Source organism: Mustelus asterias, chromosome 28 (genome assembly GCF_964213995.1).
Source record: "Mustelus asterias chromosome 28, sMusAst1.hap1.1, whole genome shotgun sequence".
Lineage (NCBI taxonomy): Eukaryota > Metazoa > Chordata > Chondrichthyes > Carcharhiniformes > Triakidae > Mustelus > Mustelus asterias.
The window spans coordinates 17,655,583-17,679,092 of record NC_135828.1 but is presented as its reverse complement, the minus strand read 5'-3'; the positions used below and the strand labels follow the sequence as shown (position 1 = coordinate 17,679,092).

At 47.0% G+C, this 23,510-nt stretch overlaps 1 protein-coding gene across 5 annotated transcripts in view; it reads left to right on the top strand.

Annotated features, from left to right (window-relative positions):
• rassf4a (Ras association domain family member 4a) overlaps positions 1 to 23,510 on the top strand; it is a 305,015-nt gene that overhangs the window by 263,726 nt on the left and 17,779 nt on the right. For all 5 annotated transcript variants that reach the window (XM_078199617.1, XM_078199619.1, XM_078199618.1 and 2 more), the window contains one exon: positions 22,316 to 22,464. In XM_078199617.1, coding sequence (XP_078055743.1) covers positions 22,316 to 22,464 — 149 coding nt within the window. The remainder of the gene's footprint in view (positions 1 to 22,315; positions 22,465 to 23,510) is intronic.

Genomic DNA, 23,510 nt, shown 5'->3' with positions numbered 1-23,510 from the left:
GGAAAGGGCACTCATTGGAGTTTGGAGCTGAAGGTTTCCAAACTGCACTCTCCTAGTCAAAAAACTTAACTCAAAGCCTCTGGCATGGGCACACATCATTGAATGTGGTTAGGACCATACTGTGAGAGTGGTTAGCTTCAGAAGTAGTGATATTGGCCCGGATTTGCACGCCGCCTTCTGCATCAGAATGGAAGCAAGGGGGTTTACAAATGATGGGTCCTGATTCCGGGACTCCCACCACCATTCCTGACTTGTAGGATTTTTATGCCCCCGGGATAAGGTTGCGGGTAATAAGCCCGTACCCAGCGATCCCACTCTTGTCCACTCCTTTGTGGGGGCGGGCATTTCAGACTCTGATGAAGTGGGGCCGGCTTTTGCAGGAGACACGATTCATGACTTCTCAGAGGAAGTGTGTGACTAAGTGGGGGCATGCTTAATCTGGAAGCTTTTAACAGATAAGTTTAAGAAGTGTTGCCAACTTCACCTCATTTTCAGATAGAATATGATCATTTATTTGAGTGATTTGTTTCTAAAAGGCAAGCAATTATTAAATTTAATTGTTGACGTGCTCTGATGTGTTAGAGTACTTTCTCCAGTGGAGAAAGTACTCCTGTGCACTCTACACCTGGGAGAAGCAAATTTTACTGCTTTTAGGAGGCCTTTGATTTTCATATTGATTTAATGTCTTTGAAGCAATATATGTCAGACTACGACCCACTTATAACCCTGGCAAGAATTCAAAGTGCTCATAAAACTGTTGAAATAAGCATGTAGGCATTGAAAATACCCTTGAAATAATTTCCCCTCTTACAGGCTCATAAAACTGACAAACACAGCCATTCAGACGGCCATTGAGAAACGATTTAGGAGGGGAGGGTGCAAACTAGATTGGCATATTCAAATATGCAGGATCTGTTTTAAGCCAGATTCCCTTGGCTCCTGGAAATAACCCACCCACCAGCACAACATGAAGCTAGTGAGCATCATCACTGGTCTCCACAAATGGAGAGCAGATGTGATGACCATGCTGGGGGGGGGGGGGGTGCTCGAAGGCAATTGGAGCCCCAAGGTAGTCAGGGACATGGTTAGGCAGTGTCCTGACAGTGCCAACATGGCATGGCCAGGGGCACTAAGGGGTGGGGCCTGAAGGTGGGCCTGAAGAGTGTGGGGCCCATGATGACTCCATAACGGGGTGTCATTCACATGGTGGGAGGAGGGTTGGTGCCGGCAATTTTGGGGGACGGTCTATAGCGGCGAGTAAGGGGCGGATTTGTAGCCTTATTTTGATCTCTGAGGAGCCAGCTTTGCCGGCATCTTTAGGTCCCCCGCATGGCACAAACCACTCCGACCTCCAAACAATTGTCAAAGTGTGAGTGGATTGCGATCGGAAATACTCCAACCCACCCGGTGGGAATCGCACCTCATTTCCCACTGGAGACCACACTGAGAAACCTTTTGGGAGAATTGCACCCTTAATTTTCTTAACGCACGATGTGGAGATGCCAGCGTTGTATTGGGGTGGGCACAGTAAGAAGTCTCACAACGCCAGGTTGAAGTCCAACAGATTTATTTGGAATCACAAGGTTTCAGAGCGCTGCTCCTTCATCAGGTGAGTGAAGGAGCAGTGCTCCGAAAGCTTGTGATTTCAAATAAACCTGTTGGACTTTAACCTGGTGTTGTGAGGCTTCTTACTGTTCTTCATGCACATTTCTCAATCTGTCCAAATAACCAAACAGGCATCGACAAAACACTTTAAATAATTTTTTTACAAGCTCATAAAATACCACTCAAACAAAGCTTAAAAAGTCCCTTTACATCCGAATAAAAGTCCTTTACAAAGTCAACTCCATGGAGTGGGTCTTGGATCTCAGATACTCATTAGGAATGTTTGGCAATCACACAACAAAGCAGGCGAAATACACCGGGGAGTATGGGGAGTTTTCCCGTCCCACAGGAATTGTAGCAGGCAGGGGACAGACCATGCAAAGGTCCGTGGACCTCGGGTGAGATTTTCGGGTTTTAGAAGAAAGAACAAAGAAAATTATAGCACAGGAACAGGCCCTTTGGCCCTCCAAACCTGCACCGACCATGGGGCGAGCATGGCCAGAAAATCCCGCCCCCAGGAGTGGTAAAACACGTTCTGCAATTAGTTCAGGCTGTCTACTCCAGTAGGCTTAATACAGGGAAGGTGGATGTATGCTTTGGCCCGACTCACCCATTGAGAAAGCAATGGGATTGGGTTGCAAAACCTGTTTTACACCCTGCCATTTAAATCACACTAGGTGGGTGCAACACCAGCCTTGCAGTCAATCCTCTCTGGGTTTTCCATCCTGCACATTAAGTTAAAATGGGGGTGGCACAGTGGTTAGCACTGCTGCCTCGCAGCGTCAGGGACCCAGGGTTCCATTTTGGCCTCGGGTGTGTGTGGAGTTTGCACATTCTACCTGTGTCTGCCTGAGGTTCCTGCGGATGCTCTGGATTCCTCCCACAGTCCAAAGATGTGCAGGTTAGGTGGATTGGCCATACCAAATTGCCCCTTAGTGTCCCAAGATGTGTAGGTTAGGGGGATTGGCTGTAAACACTTGGGGTTATGGGGTGGGATTGCCCCTAACTGTCAGGGGGATTACACGGGGTTACAAAGATAGGGCCTGCCTGGGTGGGATTGCTGTTGGTGAAGGCTCCATGGGCCGAACGGCCTCCTTCTGCACTGTTGGGATTCTATGTGTAGCGATTCTATGACACCAGGAAGCTGGTTAATTTGGGCTCGTTAGTTTAGATCCCAGATGGATTTGTGCAATCCCACCATGTTTGGATCTTTGGTGAAAGGGTGTGTGTGTCTTCATTGCTTCAGGAAGAAAGTCATTTAAACCCATTTGCCACATTGTGTGCAGGTAGGATTCCCCATTAATGAAGGGTGGGATTGGTTGGTTGCGGTGATGGGGGTCGGGGGGAGGGGGGTTCCTTATCCAAATAAGGACATGATTTTGGGCTCACCCTTGAAAGGAGCTCAGGATAAACAAAGAGACAATATACATGGAGGGAGAGAGAATGAAGTCAGATAGAAAAATGGGTGAGCTGCCCATATATAAGAGCTGTGGTCCAGACTCCACTCAGAACTGGGTGCCAGTCAATTCATCTCAGATTGAACCCGTGCAGATATGGAAGCTTTCGGTACTCAGTCTGGACTGGATTCCGATTCCTATGGTGGTGCAGTGTTGAATCACTCCAAGGGGAGGGGAGGATGCAGTTGCCAGTTTTTCTAATGGAATTGGTGACCTTTGCGCAGCGGAAAATGACTATTTTCTTCTCTCTCTGCTTCATGAGTACGCTTTTGAGAACCCTGTCCTGGTTGACAAATGCTTGGACCTCTAAGGCGCTTGGACCTCGAAGGCACTTGGACCTCGAAGGCACTTGGACCTCGAAGGCACTTGGACCTCGAAGGCACTTGGACATGCGACACTACTTATCACCACATTGATGGTATGGAATCAGTCCTGAAGATGCAAGCTTTCCTCTTGCAATGTTAGTACAGTGTCCCATCGATGATGCCTTGCCCTGTGGCGGCAGTGGTTGCTTTCCGTGAGCTCTTTTTGCTGCCATGACAGCGTGGTCAGGAGCGAGCCAGTGAGACCTCCTGGTGGTGCGGTTCTCCACATTGGGGTAAATAACCAGGGGGTGTTGTTGTGAGAATCGTTGACGGTTTTCTTTAGCTGATTGTCCAAAGAGCCAGGTAAGTGGATCCGAGTTGTCTCCCGGTGCCTGACTGGAATGCTGGCTGTTCACCGCGATTGTAACAGTGTCCCGGGACAAAGCATCGGGCAGACGATTGCCTTTTTTTCTGCTTCTCGGTAGGGACAGGGGTGAAGGAGGTTCAGCCTGATGTAGGCGACTGGCCGTCTGTTTGGAGGACCTGAGTGAGGGGTCTGCGTGACGCAGGTTCTGCGTCCTCGAAGACGTGTCGAACAGGAAGGTGGGCTGTGCCAGCTGACAGATAGATTTCAGGTAGTCGTCTTGGGTTTGGGAAGGACTGCAGCCAGTGCCAAGACCCCCGTCTTTAGTGTACAGAGCATCATGATATACCTCATCATGGGTTTCAAAGATCGTGGGCAGGTGGTCCACTAGAATCAGCTGTTTCAGCCTCATGTCCTAGGAAAGAAAGAAGAAAGAACTGAGTTGAACTCTAGATTCAAACAGCACCGTAACTTACAGTTATAGAATCATAGAATCCCTACAGGACAGAAGGAGGCCGTTCGGCCCATCGAGCCTGCACCACAACAAGCCCATCCAGGCCCTATTCCCGTTACCCCACACATTTCCCTTGCTAATCCCCCTGACACTAAGAGGCAATTTAGCATGGCCAATCAACCTAACCCGCACGTCTTTGGGCACTTTTTTGGGGGGAGAATCCCGGTCCTCGTTTGTACTAACACCAAAATCAAATGAAGTTGGGATTTAGGCTAAACTTCACAATATACCCTGGAGTTTCTGATCTGACTTTACCCCTAGAGATTTTGAATACCTCTCTTAAGTCTCCTCTTGGAATTCTTTCTCCAAGGAAAACAGATCCAACCTCTCCAATCTATCCTTGTAACTACAGTTCTTTATCCCTGGGATTATTCTTGTGAATATCCTCTATACTCTCTGCAATGCCTTCACATCTCTCTTCGAGTATATCATCCAGAACTGAATGCAGTTCAGATGAGGCCTAACAGTTTTATGCAAATCTACAAAAATCTCTTTTCCTTTGAAGCCATCAATTTTAATACTTTTTTAATTTCAGAATCCCCTCAAGAAATCAGTGACTGGCCTGGCAAGATCTTGTCACTGTGGTACTTACGCGAGGGAGTGATCTTACAAACAAATCCTAAGACCCGAACGAGTGTGAAAACAAGAGAAATTCGCACTGATTTTTTTGGGTGACTTGAAAATCAATTCTTATCTGACTTGGTCAAAATAAATCTTGCCAAACTTGTTTTCCACCAGCAGGAGGAGTGGGCGAGGCCTAAATCACCCGAAAGCCAGCTGATAGCAACAGAAGGCGCCATTGCGCATGTGCAGATTTCTGTGCTCTGTGCCCTGTCACTCCTCTCCCCCCCCCCCCATCGATACCGGGATTCTCCACGGCCGATCCCCATCCACCCCCCCAAACTGATCGCTGTGGCAGACTGTCCCCCCCCCCCCCCCCCCCAAATGGACCGCCCCCGTCTGGCTCCGCCCCTCAGGCCACACCCCCTTATACCCCACCCCCTTGGCACTGCCTGCTGTGTGATAGGCACTGCCAGGGTGCCATGCTCTCAGTGCCAGGGTGCCCGGTGGGCAGTACCAGGGCACGCTCTCCCCCCCCGACCTCCTGGGTTAGCCTCGGTGATCTCCAGTTCTACCGGCGAGGCCATCATGTCTGATGCCCGTTGATGGGGGACTTATAGGTGGTCCTCGCTGGGAGAAGACCTCCCCTGTCAAGGCCTCAGAGGCAAGCAAGCCTTGGACAATTCCATCCTGGACTCACTAATTCTATTAAAATTAGATTCAGAATATATTTAAATATTATGATCAGCCCTTTTGGTCGGAGATCCGGTGCCGGTAAGAATGCGAAAGGTGAGAAATCGGGCGTGAATCTGATTTCTCGGCTCTCTTGCAATCTTACCGGGTTGGCTGATGGTAAGATCGGTTCTTCCCCCCCCCCCCCCCTCCCCCTCTGGAGTTTAAGGAAAGGAAATACCCGAACTTAAAAAAGGAGTGTCAATGCTGGAAATCTAAACAGAAATCAGAATAGGAGGATGATCAGTGGCTGAAATATAAAAGTGGATTTATATTTCCGTAGCAACCCTCCAGTGGAATCCTGATCTTAATTCCGATTTCCAGTATTTTAACCTACCCTTCGCTCTCGAACGCTGGGTGACCTGCCATGGAATTGCAGCAGGTTTTGTCCTTACCTCCCTCCGCTTTCAATGTGCCAAATTAAATGAAAAAGATGGTAAAATCATGGCAGCGTTGGCATGTGCAGCATGTAATCTGCTCCTGCGTCGCTCTCCTAGCCTGTCCACCTAATAAGAATCGCAGGCAGTGGTCCACCTGACTCTGGGCTTGTGCCACTGAGCAATGAAAGAGGGCTGCAGTTTTCAGTTTTCCCGTTCTATTTATAGACACCAGAGGCCGAAGCAAGTGGCAAGCTGCGCTGTTCAACATTTCAGATGTGCAGGCACTGCAGCTGAGACACGGATGTGCAGCAAGCCCAGATAGTAATGTCACCGGAAAAATCTGGATTGGTTCAATAGTTTCAGACCATTTCCGCGATTCTTTTTTTTTACACAGCTAATGCAATCATAGAATACCGACAGGGCAGAAGGAGGCCATTCGGCCCATTGAGTCTGCACTGACTCTCTCTGACAGAGTACCTTACCCCATTTCCCCCACCCTGTGCCCGTAACCCCATGTATTTAGCCTGCAAATCCATCTAACCCACACCTCTTGGGACACTAAGGGACAATTTAGCATGGCCAATCCACCTAACCCACACATCTTTGGACTCTAAGGGACAATTTAGCATGGCCAATCCATCTAACCTACGCATCTTTGGACACTAAGGGGCAATTTAGCATGGCCAATCCATCTAACCTACGCATCTTTGGACACTAAGGGTCAATTTAGCATGGCCAATCCAGCTAACCTATATATCTTTGGACACTAAGGGGCAATTTAGCATGGCCAATCCACCCAACCTGCACATCTTTGGACACAAAGGGGTGACATGGCAGCACAGTGGTTAGCACTGCTGCCTCCCAGCACCAGGGGACCCGGGTTTGATTCCCGGCTTGGGTCACTATTTGTGTGGAGTTTGCACATTAACCCCGTGGGTTTCCTCCGGGCGCTCCGGTTTCCTCCCACAGTCCAAAGATGTGCGGGTTAGGTGGATTGGCCGTGCTAAATTGCCCCTTAATGTCAGGGAAACTAACTAGGGTAAATGCATGGGGTTGTGAGTATAGGGCCTGGGTGGGATTGTGGTCGGTGCAGACTCGATGGGCCAAATGGCCTCTTTCTGCACTGTAGTATTCTATGATTAAGGGCCAATTTAGCATGGCCAATCCACCTAGCCTGCACAATGTTAAATAAAAACAGAAAATGTTGGCGGTGCATTTCTATGAAGGAACTTCCAGTTCATTTCATTCACGAGCTTCATTTAATGCATCTGTTTTCTCCGTTCTCCCCCACTTTCTCTTTTTCTATATAACCCTACTTACTTCGCATTATTTTAAGCTAACATGGATAATTTAGTTGGTCTTGCCCCTGAGTAGGAATGCCTAGGGTTTGATGATCCACTCCAGAGACAGGTAGTCTCCAGTGCAGTACTGGGGGTGGGCTGCACTGTCAGAGATGCTAGCCAATACATTGGGTAGCGCAGGGCACAGAGCCCTGCAGTGGTGGGCAAGACGTGCATGCACTTGCCGGCATGTTGGTTAAGGACAAAGGGGGGGCATCCTCTCACATGCCTGAAGTCAACACTAGTCTCTTTGCAAATTGAAATCGGGGCCGAAGACCCACTTCAGATGTCTACTCCAACGTGGATTTCCTTGACACACCCAGCATCATCATAGGCTGCACTGTTGGAAATCATGATTTGGAGATGCTGCCGTTGGACTGGGGTAAACACAGTAAGAAGTTTAACAACACCAGGTTGGAAATCAGCCAGACTAAACAACAGGCAAACAAGAAGGAATCTGAATGTGAAGCCAGGAGTGCTTCGTGCAGCCCTTCCAGAATGGGTGGGAGTCTCCCGAAATGGGTGGGAGGCTCCCGAAATGGTGCATGGATCTCCAGGGTGCTGCCTTGGGGAAGCTCGGGAAATCATTGGGTTTCCATTTTGATGGAGATTATTTTAGAAGACCACCTGCGAAAGGAGACTGGATAGGCTTGGATTGTTTTCTCGAGAGTAGAGAAGGCTGAGGGCAGGGGGACATGATTGAGGTGCATGAGGTTATGAGGAGAATGGACAGGGTGAGTAGGGAGCAGCTGTTCCCCTTGGTTGAGGGGTCGATCACAAGGGGGCATAGTTTTAGGGTAAGGGGCAGGAGATTCAGAGGGGATTTGAGAAAAACACTTTTCCACTCAGAGGGTGGTGGGAATCTGGAATGCGCTGCCTGGGAAGGCAGTGGAGGCTGGAAACCTTACAACCTTAAAAGAAAATTTGGATGAGCACTTGAAATATCATAACATTCAAAGATATGGGACAAGTGCAGAAAAATGGGATTAGCAGGCCTTTAGTGGTAGTTATTGTTAGTGCAGACTCAATGGGCCAAAGGCCTTTTCTTCGCTGTTTGACTCTATGACTCTATCTGATATAGCGCTTTCTCCCCTTGACTCAGTGATGTCACCAGCTCCTACTCAGGGCAGCCTCTGGCCCAGTGACCTGATCAACCCCACACAGGCCCTCCGTGAGTGACACGGTGGCACAATGGTTAGCACTGCTGCCTCACAGGGACCTATGTTCGATTCCCGGCTTGGGTCACTGTCTATGTGGAGTTTGCACATTCTCCCCCTGTCTGTGTGGGTTTCCTCCGGGTGCTGCGGGTTCCTCCCACAGTCTAAAAATACGTGCTGGTTAGGTGAATTGGCCGTGCTAAATTCTCCCTCAGTGTAACCGAACAGGCGCCAGAGTGTGGCGACTGGGGGATTTTCACAGTAACTTCATTGCAGTGTTAATGTAAGCCGACTTGTGACAATGATAAATAAAAACTGAAAAAAAACATGTGGTCAGGACGTTCTGATCAAATCTCACGGTAATGTTTCAGATTAGCATCAGCAGCCCTTCTCCCACTCCCACCCAAACAGGATATTGAGGAAGCCACACCTGGATGGCTGTGTGAGTTTTGTTCTCCTTATGAAGATTCATTAGACTGTTCCTGGGAGGAGGGGGGAGGGGGGGTGGGGGGTGGGCAGGGGGTTGCCAAATGAGGAAAGATTGAGTAGATTAGGCCTGTACTCCTTCTAGTTTAGAAGAGTGAGAGTTGATTTACTTGAAACTAATTGTATAAAATGCTTAGCATCTCGACAAGAGTGGGTGTTGTGAATCCAGAACTAGCGGTAACAGTCTCAGAATAAGGGGTCGATCATTTAGAACTGAGGTGAGACGTTTCCTTATTTAAAAGGATTGTGAATTTTTGGAATTCCCAGATAGTTGTGGGTGCTCAGTAGTTGGATATCTTGAAGATTCTTGGGTGGTGAGGGAATTCGGGGATATGATGATGGTGTCGGAAGTGGGAGCTGAAGTTGAAGATCACCCATGATCTTGCTGGATGGCAGAGCAGGTTCGAAGGGCCGAATGGCCTACTCTTGTTCCTATTTCTTTCCAAGACCTGATCATTACCCCGATCTTCTACTTTTGTAGTATTTTGTTATTTGTAACTTTTCACACTAACTTCCACTGGGATGACTGGTTTTACTTCCAATGAATGACAGCACCTTCCGTTCCATTTACATGGTTTGAGTTATAAGGAGAGGCTGGATAGACTGGGACTTTTTGTCCTGGAGCGCAGGAGGCTGAGGGGTGATCTTATAGAGGTCTATAAAATAATGAGGGGCATAGATCAGCTAGATAGTCAACATCTTTTCCCAAAGGTAGGGGAGTCTAAAACTAGAGGTTTAAGGTGAGAGGGGAGAGATGCAAAAGTGTCCAGAGGGGCAATTTTTTCACAGGTGAGTGTCTAGTAGAGGTGGGTACAATTTTGTCTTTTAAAAAGCATTTAGACAGTTACATGGGTAAGCTGGGTATAGAGGGATATGGGACTAGCTTAGTGGTTAAGAAAAAGGGCGGCATGGACAAGTTGGGCCGAAGGGCTGTTTCCATGCTGTAAACCTCTATGACTCTCTATCTCTCCATTCCTTCAGCCATGGCAAAGGACGACAGTACATTGAGATGCATTTGAAGTTTTCCAAAGGCTGACAGGAACTTTGTTCCCTGTTGTGACTCTCCCCTACAACTGACCCAATCTACCTTCCCTACAGTGTTCTGCTTCCCATCACTTGTGTCCATGTGATTATACACTGAAACCTTGTCATTGAGCTTACTATTGGAAAACTGGGTGGCAATGTCTAACTTCTATTTTGTTTGGTCCAAGCAGCAAGTGATTTGACACTAGATAGAAAATCAACATCATTATCTGCTGGCTACGGAGAAGTCTTGTTATCTTGTCTAAATTGTGGAGGGCACTATCTTGTTGGTTAAGTAGTAATTCATATTTTTTTCAAATCATTCTATCTGAATACAGTTTGCATTCTTGAACTGCAGTTAGGAATGTATCAGATAAGTGTTTTATTGAGGAGAATGGTTCAAGGTAAATGCATTGCACATGTTTCCTCTTGAAAACCTATCGGTATAAATAGATTACGATTTTATTTGTCTTCTTCACCCGATGGATTACTGATAGTATGTGGGGTCAACATAATTAGGAGGCAAACGTGCTAAGCAGCTTACATTAGCTGAAATCTCCTTTGCTTGTCTAGAACACAATCTGTATCGTGTCCTGTTGCCTTCCCTACATTTCCCTCCTCTCTCCTTTCATTTTCTGTCTCCTGCCCACGCCACTCACTGTCCTATGGTTGAGATGTCGGCTGACTTGCTGCCTTTGTCGCTGCATGACTTAAGAAAGAAGAAACACTTCAGAAACTCATTTTGCAAAGTGTGCTTCCCATTGTGACCCCTCCCAGACTGAGACCGGGCACTGGGTCACGTGAGGAATTTTGAATGTAGAGCCCGTCTTGCCAGTGGGCTTGAGGCCACCTCCTCGTTCTTTTAATGGCGGCACAGTGGTTAGCACTGCTGCTTCACAGCGCCAGGGACCCAGGTTCAATTCCGGCCTGTCTGTGTGGAGTCTGCACGTTCGCTCTGTGTCCGTGTGGGTTTCCTCCGGGTGCTCCAGTTTCCTCCCACAGTCCAAAGATGCGCGGGTTAGGTTGATTGGCCATGCTAAATTGGACTCTAGTATCAGGGGCATTAGCAGGGTAAATATATGGGGCTATGGGAATTGGGCCTGGGTGGGATTGTGGTCGGTGCAGACCCGATGGGCCGAATGGCCTCCTTCTGCACTGTAGGGATTCTATGATTCTAACTAGAGGGAGGCAAGTTGCACCTCAGCTACTGCAGACGTTTTGAACTAAACCATCAGTATTTCAAAATCGTGTTGCTTGTAAAAGAGTAAAAGGTAAAGTCGACGTAGATGACGATAGACTGCTCTCCTCTTTGAGGGGGAGAGCTGATTGGTGGCGATTTAACCTGAGGGTCACCACACCTCAGGCGAGGGGCAAGGCCGAGAATACAAAGCCTTTATACACTTCATATTCTCTGTTTGTGACCGCAGCTGTGAAGTTTTAACAGCAGTTTCAATCCAAAGGAACTCAGTTTTAATACAGCTCCAATTAATTGTTGGTTTCCGCTTTTAAAAAAATTGATTGCATTCCTTCATGAGATTCTTACACTTTAGGTTCTCGACACTGCTCTGAAATCAGGGGGCCTGAGGGTGCTGGGATAATAAAAAGTGATTCAAGGTGGAAACCCTACCACTTTGAACAGCTAGAAATGAGTGCAAAGTGTCACCCCCCCCACAGAACCATAGAATCCCTACAGTGCAGAAGGAGGCCATTCGGACCATTGAGTCTGCACCAGCTCTCTGACAGAGCATTTTAGCCAGACCCTCTCCCTCCGCCCTATCCCCACAACCCCAGGCATTTTACCATGACTAATCCACCTGATCGACACATGTTGGGACACTAAGGGGCAATTTAGCATAGCCAGTGCACCTAACCAGCACATCTTTGGACACTAAGGGACAATTTAGCATGGCCAATCCACCTAGCTTTCACATTTTTGGACGCTAAGGGACAATTTAGCATGGCCAATCTACCTAAACTGCACATCTTTGGACTGTGGGAGGAAACCCTCGCAGACACGGGGACAACGTGCAGACTGCACACAGACAGTCACCCAAGCCCGGAATCGAACCTGGGTCCCTGGTGCAGCGAGGCAACGGTGCTAACCACTGTGCCACCGTGCCGCCCTTCCCAAGGTAAAATCAACCATGAAAGCTACTGAAGGTGAAACCTTGGGTAAACTCACATGACCTTGCGTTTTGATTGAAGTTAATTATTTTTTGCCAAAACCTCCACGCGTTAGGTTACATTTCTGAAGCAGAACTCATGTCTTAAACCTGATGACAAATAAAATGTCGCAAAAAGCTGAAAGCTAAGGCATTAGTTAGCAAGTGTCTCTTCCATGTATCTATCTTGTGTTTACCCCAGTCCAACGCCGGCATCTCCACATCATCACTACCATCGACACCGCAAACTACCGGCTCCAAGTGGAGAGGATCGCCAAGATTTGTGAACAGAATTCCCACTCACCTGAAGAAGGGGCTAAGAGCTCCGAAAGCTTGTGTGGCTTTTGCTACCAAATAAACCTGTTGGACTTTAACCTGGTGTTGTTAAACTTCTTACTCTATCTTGGCAGAGCAGGAATATCTGAACTGTTCCTATAACCCTGTTCCGATTTGGTACATTGACGTCAGATTATCAGAGTTTGGCATTGAGGTGTAAAGGTGCACCACCATATCAAAGAAAGAGGTACAACAAACTAGATACACAGGCTCTGATTCAGCACTGAGTTCAGAATCTCACTGTAGCTATCATATATGTTATATTATATAAAGAGTTTGCAGTAGAGTGACTGCTTTCAATTGTACACATAATCGACCACTAACATGATGGGCTTGTACACTCAATAGTTGTGAACATTTAGAAGTCAGAAGAAAAGTCCTTTTGGACAAATCTGATATTTGGACAAGTTTACTTAGCTTTTAATTCCTTGTTTTCGTCAAACATGAACATTTTTCTTGTTGATCTGTGATTTCTCAGGATTAGTTAGCGTTTTTCTATATAGACTCAACATTTCTAACCATCGATAACCAAAGCTTCCTTAGACTGAAGTGTTTCAGGTAATGCCCCACCACAGAATTCGATAGCAAGTGTGTCGCTTATCCATCTCTACAAACCAGCACATCTTTCGAACCATCCCGACAGACAGGACAAATGAATACACATCCACAAGAATACACAATATAAATAAATCTGCTCTATTTCTTTAGACAAACGTGCATTTTTTAAAAAAAATTTTACCTTCATCAGAGATTGAAGTTCTGCCACACTCTGGGATGCCTGACGTTTAATGTTGTCTTTCTAAAATACTTGATGCTCAATAGTAATGTAACTCTCAGTTAGTGTGCACCCATTCACAGAGAGACAGACAGTCGGTGAGGATGCTTCATGGACATTCCTGCAAAGGTGTCTGATTCCATTGGAGCAGCTCATAAAGCTCTCTGCAGCTGTGACCTCAGAAGGCTCGAGATAAAATGCGGTTGACAAAACCCGGAGTGGATTTTGTGTTCCCTTGGCAAAGAAATCTCTCCATGACTTCGGAATTTATCCAGCACGTTTCATATATAGATTCATAGACACTTACAACACAGAAAGAGGCCATTCAGCCCATCGTGTCCACGCCGGTCATCAAAGATCTGACTATGCTCGTCTTTTTTCCAGTGCTTGGCCCATAGCCCTGGAGGTTACGGCAGCGCAAGCGAATATCTAAATGCTTCTTAAATGTTTGGAGAGTTTCTGACTCAACCACCCTTCCAGGCAGCGAGTTCCAAACTCCCAACACCCTCTGGGGATGCCCAAAGGGGATGTTTCACCATATCTATCAATTCCCCTCCTAGCCTTTTACATCTTACCTTAAATCTGTGCCCCCTGGTTATTGATCCTTTGGAAAAGGTGCCTTCCTATTCCACCCTATCTATGCTCCTCATAATCTTATACACCTCTATTTGGCGCCCCTCATAGGCAGAGTTCTGTCTTATAAGATGATGGTGTGGGAGAGGAGAACTGAGCTCAGCAGGGAGTCAGCCACGGGGCCAGAAAAGTTAGTAGCATCCTTGTTGTAGACTGGCTGTCTCTGCACATACATGAAATAGTCAGTGCAGATAAAGGGGATGTTTCACTATATCTATCAAAAGGTCACAGCTGAATGTCCTTGCTAACAGCACTGAAACTGTGATAAGACACGATTAAGTGACCATTGTCTGAATGGACATTCTACCCATCTACCACGAAAGATTATGACATTACCAATGGGATGCGATTAAACAGCTATTGTCCCAGGCCTAGCTCTTTGTATCATATGTAAACAATTTACCGGTGTGCGTGACCAGAAATAATTATCTTTACTAGAAGTTGTGCCCTGTAAAAAAAAAGGCTGACTGTACACAATTGAGTAGGGCAGACAGAAGAAGCCTTAGGAATTCATCAGTTCTCCTCTCCTTATCGATCAGAGGGCAATAAAGGATCCAAAACTCACAAACGCTGCATCCGGATATCTTTTTGGCTCCGACAATGGTTGGCTCCATGTGGTCGACTCTGTGTTAACCACCGCCTGTGTTGGTGTGTCTCAGAAGCCCCACTCTGGAACGACAGTCTCTGCAGCATTTGCTGCCGAGGAGGGCAGTGGGTTGAGAAGGTGCGAGATTCGCTGGCTTCTGTTTTCTCCGGGCCCGCTCCCCGGCCAGTCGCGTTTCGAGCTTCTGTTCCCCTGTTCTGAAGTTCCTCCAAACAGTCAGCCTCCAGAGCTTACGGCCATCCGCAACCATCTCCCTGCTGCCTAGCAGGTCAATGTGATCCACCTAGTGTGTGGGTGAAGAGTGTTAGCATGCCTCCCGCCCTTGGGCGTTGGCTTGCTGCTCATTTTGCCCTCTGGCTGGCACGCAGTGTGAAAAGGGTGGCGAATTTGTACGTTTCCCCCTGTCAGTACATGGCCCCTCTTGTCGGTAAGCCCTCGGCTGTGCCTCCTCGTTGTGTAGCTTAGATGGATTGGCCATGCTAAATTGCCCCTCAGTATCACAAAGGATATATTGGCATTGGAGGGAGTGCAGAGAAGGTTCACCAGGTTGATACCGGAGATGAGGGGTTTGGATTATGAGGAGAGGCTGAGGAGATTGGGTTTGTACTCGTTGGAGTTTAGAAGGATGAGGGGGGATCTTATGGAGACTTATAAGATAATGCGGGGGCTGGATAGGGTGGAGGCGGAGAGATTCTTTCCACTTAGTAAGGAAGTTAAAACGAGAGGACACAGCCTCAAAATAAAGGGGGGTCGGTTTAAGACAGAGTTGAGGAGGAACTTCTTCTCCCAGAGGGTGGTGAATCTCTGGAATTCTCTGCCCACTGAGGTGGTGGAGGCTACCTCGCTGAATATGTTCAAAGCGCGGATGGATGGATTCCTGATCGGTAAGGGAATTAAGGGTTATGGGGATCAGGCGGGTAAGTGGTACTGATCCACGTCAGATCAGCCATGATCTTATTGAATGGCGGGGCAGGCTCGAGGGGCTAGATGGCCTACTCCTGCTCCTATTTCTTATGTTCTTATGTGCAAGGTAGGTGGATTAGCCATGGTAAATGCGCAGGGTTATGGGGATGGGGTGGAGTGGTGTGGGCTTGGGTAAGATGCTCGTTCGAAGAGTCGATGGACCAAATGGCCTCCTTCAGCACTGTAAGGATTCTATATTCTGTGAATAGTGCAGTTGGACATTGCTTCAGCTATTCACTTAGACCATCTGATACGTGCCTTATTCTCACCAGCACGAAACAAACAAAGTAAACAAGTGAAGCTGTATTTGGGCAACACACTGGAGCAGCTTTGTAAAATCCATTCAGGATGACTTACTGTACAGATTAGAGGACTTAATACTAATCAGGGTACAAGGTCAGCAGACAAAAGCTGCTAAAGCCCATGTCCAAATCCTGTAGAGTGAAATTGTGGCGATAACTTTAGAACCAATCTGCACTCAACTTTCTGAGTTACATGTAAAGATTGGAAAGAAATTGGTGATGGGAAACAGAGTTGAGAATGACTGAGATCAGAGTGGATTGTTTGATATGCTTCCTTAACATGGTGTCCCAGGAGAGTACTTTTAATAAAATGAACCCTTCGAACCTGGCATGTGTCTTTGGAGTGAATCCGACCCACAAAGGGACTTGCAACATTGCACACCCTCCCACCAATAAACGTGTTTACTGAGCTATTGATCGAGTAACAGGTAGATTGTCATCCTGCAGAAACCTTAATCCAGCGGATGTTCATTTCAGGGATTCGGAACGTGAAACACCCCAATCCCACTCTCACCCCGAATCTTAAAATGAGTGGATGGAATATAACGGGAACCTGCATTCCCAATATGTCTCCCAGTGTACTCCGATTAGAGACAGGCCAGAGGCTGTCGAGTGGCGAGAAATATAACCCTACACCTACAATCTTTCAATGATCCAAATTGTGAATGTATTGTGAAAAATTTAAAAGGACTGCCTCAGTCCTCCGGGACTGCATCCCAGTTGCTTTGTTAAATATCTGGCTGTCTAGCCCTCATCAATCACACCCCCTCGCCTCTCCCCAGCCTCCCACCATCAACCCACTCCCCATAAACCATGGCGCTACCCACCCCCAAAGGCGGCTCATACCCTCCAGGCCAACTCAACGTGCCCATTCACCCAGTACACACCCTGTACTAAGCCAATGAACCCTGTGGTAACAATAGCAGGTGTGGAAATGATTTTTTAAAAATGAGCCAGTCATAATTTTCCTTTGTTTAAAAATCTGCTGTGCAACAATGTTATGAAAGCGTCAATCAACCAAACCTTTAAAGTATCGATGACAGAAACTATAAGCATTTGACACCTCTTTATCGTATGGAAATAAATATTGATGATGTGGAGATGCCGGTGTTGGACTGGGGTAAACACAGTAAGAAGTTTAACAACACCAGGTTAAAGTCCAACAGGTTTATTTGGTAGCAAAAGCCACTTTTGCTTTTGTGTGGCTTTTGCTGCCAAATAAACCTGTTGGACTTTAACCTGGTGTTGTTAAACTTCTTACAATAAATATTGAACCAGTGACAAATAGATCACAGAGAAAAAGAATGTTGTCAAGCTATCAATAAAGCAATGTTTTTCCTTATGTGCACCTGTTTCAGCAAAGTAAAGTTTTAATGGGAGTCTGGGCTCTCAGCCGAGCATGCATCTGAGTGCTTGAGAAGCTGGCAGACTCCCGGAAAATTGTGGGGGACGAGGAGCGGCCTTTCCCATAATGGAGCTGGTGGGAATGTAGCATGCAGGCTTCGTGCCTGTGCCCTTGTCCCGCAAAACTGGGAGCGCCAGAATGGGGGCAGGAATCCTGTCCCTGTCTGCATTGTTCATGAAAGATACAGAGGTCGAAGTACTCCAGGATATATGGTGACGTTTTGTAAGCTATGTTTAAATGTGTTGTGTTTACCAGCATGTTTTGGTGGTTCCGATTCTATTTCTTAACTGTGTGTACCCCAGTCACATGAATGAAGAGGTTCCAGACTTTGTCAGGGAACTGGAGGCTGTGAGGTGCTCCAATCTACTTCTGAGTGTGCTGGAGGTCCTTTCTCTCTAAGTGTGAGCAGACACCAAGCTTCAAAGCACAAGCGTGACTGGACCACACAGAATTATGTCGCTATAGGAGTTCCTGTGGACACTGGGTCAAAAGCGTTTGCCCTATAGTTCCTTCTTAAACACATAGAGGTTTACAGCATGGAATCAGGCCCTTCGGCCCAACGTGTCCATACCATCCTTTTATTAACCACAGAGCTAGTCCCAATTGCTGGCTTTGGCCCATTTCCCTCTATACCCATCTTACCCATGTAACTGTCTAAATGTTTTTTAAAAGACAAAATTGTACCTGTCTCTACTACTACCTCTGGCAGCTTATTCCAGACACTCATCACCCTCTGTGTGAAAAAATTGCAGTAAGAAGTTTAACAACACCAGGTTAAAGTCCAACAGGTTTATTTGGTAGCAAAAGCCACACAAGCTTTCGGAGCCTTAAGCCCCTTCTTCACTCACCTGAAGAAGGGGCTTAAGGCTCCGAAAGCTTGTGTGGCTTTTGCTACCAAATAAACCTGTTGGACTTTAACCTGGTGTTGTTAAACTTCTTCCTGTGTTTACCCCAGTCCAACGCCGGCATCTCCACATCATGAAAAAATTGCCCCATTGGACCCTTTTGTATCTCCCCCCTCTCACCTGAAACCTATGCCCTCTAGTTTTAGACTCCCCTAACTCTGGGAAAAGATGTTGACGATCTAGCTGATCTATGCCCTTTATTATTTTATAGACCTCTATAAGATCACCTTAAGCCTCCTACGCTGCAAAGAAAAAAGCCCCAGTCTATCCAGCCTCTCCTTATAACTCAAACCATCAAGTCCCGGGAGCATCCTAGTAATTGTTTTCTGCACTCTTTCTAGTTTAATAATATCCTTTCTATCATAGGGTGACCAGAACTGTACACAGTATTTCATGTTGTCTTAAAATATTGGCTTCTCACGGTGCATCCTGATTGCAAACAGAGCAGCTACGATTCCTCTCTGGCAAGTATAAAGGCAGTCCTTGACAGTGCAGTGTTAGTGTTATGCTGAGAGGCATTTATGACATTTATAAATTGACATCCTTTACGACGCCATACCAGCGAACAGTTGGTCTTCACCAACTGTTATAATCCTTAATATTCCACCTTTCACAACCTCGGGAAGGACAAACTCCTTCTCGTATATAGAAGTGTCGTTGAAAGCCTCGGCACTATTATATCATGGGAAATAGGGTAATTTTACTGACGCAAGATCTCACAAGCTTCAACATGACAGAAGTCCCAGTTTAAAACTCAATGGAAGCTGGTGGGCCAGATGCATGTTTTCGGAAAGGTTTTGGGTTCGCTCACCACCTGAGTCCTAAAGTAAAAGTAAAGCAAAGTTTATTTATTAGTCACAAGTAAGGCTTACAGTAACACTGCAATGAAGTTACTGTGAAATTCCCCTAGTCGCCACACTCCAGCCCCTGTTTAGGTCAGTGCACCGAACCAGCATGTCTTTCGGACTGTGGGGGGAAACCAGAGCACCCGGAGGAAACCCACGCAGACACAGGGAGAATGTTCAAACTCCGCACAGTGACCCAAGCCGGGATTCGAACCCGGGTCCCTGGCGCTGTGAGACAGCAGTGCTAACCACTGTGCCACCGTGCCATCCTTTGAGTACAGTAAGAAGTTTAAGAACACCAGGTTAAAGTCCAACAGGTTTATTTGGTAGCAAAAGCCACAAAAGCTTGTGTGGCTTTTGCTACCAAATAAACCTGTTGGACTTTAACCTGGTGTTGTTAAACTTCTTACTGTGTTTACCCCAGTCCAACGCCGGCATCTCCACATCATCCTTTGAGTAACCAGTAGATAGGTTAACTAATGGTTGATGATCCATTTTCCCTGATTAATAAAAAGGAAGTGAGAAGGAATGTGCGCGCCAATCATTTTACCACAAACCTCACCGTGACCTTTCTCTGATAAATAAATGCACAGTGCATTTGAGGGATGTTAAAAGAGAGATGCAGGTTCATAAAACAACACACAAAGGGAGATTCTATATCTCTGTTCATGTTGTCATGGACGCAAGTTGATGGAAAGGAAACAGCCATCTGAACCCCAAGTCCATCCCGACGTCAGCAAGTTCTCTGTTGAGTGAAAGTAAGACACCGCAGCTCGATTCAGGAACCATTCCCCTCCCATTCATAATATTGTTCCTCTTGGGAAATCGGTTCCAACTTGTGACATTTTGAGGGTGGGCGGGCGAGACAGAACATTGGGCAGAGCCTTTGATGGTCGGTCATTTTCGGATGGGCATTTTCGGTTTTGGGGCACGCGCGGCCGGAGACTCCCACCCCTTTGACTTATGACGTGGCTTTAAGGAACCAGTTGTGCCATAGGTCTAATGACCACTGCATAGTTTGACCAGGGTTTTCATTGTGGGTGTTGAGTGGTTGACACAAAATGCTACAGACTCTGAAGTATTAGTATAAAAAATACTGACATAGCCCCAACCAAGCTGAAATTTCAAGGACAGATTTGCTAAATCCAAGGAATAGATCTAAATTCACACTAGATTTAAACATGTGCATGTGTCAATGGGTTATTTGCAGGTGAAAAGACCCCAGTTTACAGTGGTCAGACACCACATTAAAGAGGGTACAAGAGGAGATTGATAAGAATGTTGCCAGGACTGGAAAATTGCAGCTATGAGGAAGGATTGGAGAGGCCGGGGTAGTTCTCCTTGGGATAGAGGAGGCTGAAGGGAGATTTGATGCAAAGTTGTGAGGGTCCTGGATTGAGTGGATGGGAAAGGCCTATTTACCTGAGCAAAGAGGTCAGTGACGAAGGGGTATAGATTAAGAAAGTAGTCGGTAAAAAGATCAGAGGGGAGTTGAGGAAAGATATCTTCACCCTGGAGCTTGTAGAGGTCTGGGGCTCACTGGCTGAAAGGGTAGTAGAGGCAGCAACCCCTCAACTCATTTAAAAGGTCTCCGGATATACACCTTGGGTGCCGTAACTGCAGGGCTATGGACAAACCTAGGGCTGCACGGTGGCACAGTGGGTTAGCACTGCTGCCTCACAGCGCCAAGCACCCGGGTTCAATTCCGGCCTCGGGTCACTGTCTGTGCGGAGTCTGAACGTTCTCCCCGTGTCTGCGTGGGTTTCCTCCGGGTGCTCCGGTTTCCTCCTACACGCCAAAGATATGCGGGTTAGGTGAATTGACCCTAGTGTCAGGGGGATTAGCACGGTAAAAATGTGGGGTTATGGGAATAGGGCCTGGGTGGGATTGTGGTCGGTGCAGACTCAATGGGCCGAATGGCCTCCTTCTGCACTCTGGGGGTTCTATGGAAAGTGGGATTAGGCAGGGTGGCCCTTTCTTTGGTTGGTGCAAACACAACGGGCCGAGTGGCTTCTTTCTGTGCCGCAAACCTTTCTTCCATTATTCTAACACCAAGGCTGGCAGCTACAAGGAGCTGCAAGGTTAGTGTTTAGCTCTTAATTTCATGTTGGTACTTCTCTGTATTCTTTCTTCTGAGAACAGGAAGGAACATCTGACTCAGCAGCAGTGGGCGAGAGGGATGTGGAATAATTGTTAGCTTTTCCTAATCCCCAATTACTATGCAGACAGATGCTTGGACTGCTGCCCCACATATAACACAATTGAAGCTCTGTAACAGTTGGTTTCTGTTTGGTGAACTAAATACTTGTGGGGGAGGTTGGAGTGGATAAAGTTCTTAAGATTCCTTTAATCTCTTTGTCCCAAATATCCAGTTGCATTCAAGCCCATTATTACCGACGTGGGAATGGGTTATTTATTTTATTTATTATTTATTAGTATTACAGGTAGGCTTACATTAACACTGCAATGAAATTACTGTGGTTAATGTTTCATTAAAGTTAATTGCCATAATTTTGCGCCCACGTTCGCTGTGAGGGCAAACAGCAACGTGGGCGCAAAATTCCACAAGCCTCAGAAAACGAGAATCTCGCCGGCGAGATCTCATTTTCCGATTCTCCCTTCCCCTTGCCACTGATGCAACGATGTTCCCACCCAAAAAGGTCGGGAACTCATTTCAATTAATTTTAATACAATTAGCAGGCTTCCCCACTGAATCATACAATCCCTACAGTGAAGAACGAGGCTGTTCGACCCATCAAATCTGCACCGACAACAATCTCACCCAGTCCCTATCCCCATAACCCCACATATTTAATCCGCTAATTCCTCTAATTTATGCATCCCGGGACACTAAGGGACAATTTAGCGTGGCCAATCCCCCTAGCCCGCGCATCTTTGGACACTAAGGGACAATTTAGCATGGCCAATCCACCTAACCTGAACATCTTGGGACACTAAGGGGCAATTTACCATGGCCAATCTACCTAACCTGAACATCTTGGGACACTAAGGGGCAATTTTGCATGGCCAATCCACCTAACCACATCTTTAGACACTAAGGGACAATTTAGCATGGCCAATCCACCTGAGCTACACATCTCTGGACACTAAGGGACAATTTAGCATGGCCAGTCCACCTAACCCGCACATCTTGGGACACAAAGGGACAATTTAGCATGGCAAATCTACCTAACCCGCACATCTTTGGACTGTGGGAGGAAACCGGAGCACCCGGAGGAAACCTGCTCAGACATGGGGAGAACATGCAAACTCCACACAGACAGTCAACCGAGGCCGGAATCGAACCCGGGTCCCTGGCACTGTGAAGCAGCAGCGCTAAGCACTGTGCCACCGTACTAACAACATTTGGAATTCCCCCCTTGCCAAAGTAGCGTCATGTTATAAGGTGGCAGATCGTCGCTCAGTTTCTGATGTTTCTTTTTTAATTGTTTTTGCTTTAGGATGGAGCGGAGCTGATCATTGAGGGCCTTTTGAACATATCCTGGGGGCTAAGAAGACCAATAAGACTCCAGATGCATGATGATAACGAGCGAATGTGTTTCTCAGGCAGCAGACTGCTGCGATTAGGACAACACACTGCTTTGTACAAGTGAGCCATAAAGAGGAACTGTCTTTGTAAGAAGTTGTTTATACAGCCAGCAATGAGTTACACTGAGCATACAGGATAGAAGAGTATTGATGGAAAGGATGTGATCTCACTACAGCTTTGTCACAGTGGGAGGTCTGCAGCCCAGATCCTGGCTTTAGTTTTATTTTATTCTTTCACGAGATGTGGGTGTCGCTGGCAAGGCTTTGCATTTATTGCCCGTCCTTAAAAGTTTAAAGTTTATTTATGGGTGTCACAAGTATCCTTATATTAATACTGCAATGAAGTTACTCTAAAAATCCTCTAGTTGCCACACTCCAGCACCCGTTCGGGCACACTGAGGGAGAATTTAGCACGGCCAATGTGCCTAACCAGCACGTCTTTCGGACTGTGGGAGGAAACCGGAGGAAACCCACGCAGACATGGGGAGAATGTGCAGACTCCGCACAGATAGTGACCCAAGCCGGGAATCGAACCCAGGTCTCTGGTGCTGTGAGGCAGCCGTGCTAACCACTGTGCCACCTAATTGCCCTTGAGAAGGTAATGGTGAGCCACCCCATTGAACCACTGCTGACCATGCAGTGTAGGTCCACCCACTGTGCTGTTAGGGAGGATATTGCAGGATTCTGGAATGCCCCTTGACATTCCCTCCTTCCTCAGGGAGCGTGCCATGGGGCAGCAGGAAAATCACTGCTTCCAGAGACCCCAGAAGCTCTCAACATGGTTAGCTGACGCTGGGGAACCTGCAAACAAAGGAACTATATTTCAATGCTAGATTTAGCACTTGGGGCAAATAGGATGAAAGGTTATGGGGAGAAAGCAGGATTAGGCTATTGAGTTGGATGATTGGCCATGATCTTGATGAATGGCGGAGCAGGCTCGAAGGGCCGAATGGCCTTCTCCTGTTCCTATCTTCTATGTTTTTATGTTAACAAGAAGCTCAGAATGTCATGCATTTGATCACCCCAGAATTATTCTTAAAGTTACAAAACCAATGCCAAGGCAGACCAGAATCCATCTCCTTGGCTTGCTCTAAATACCAAATTCAA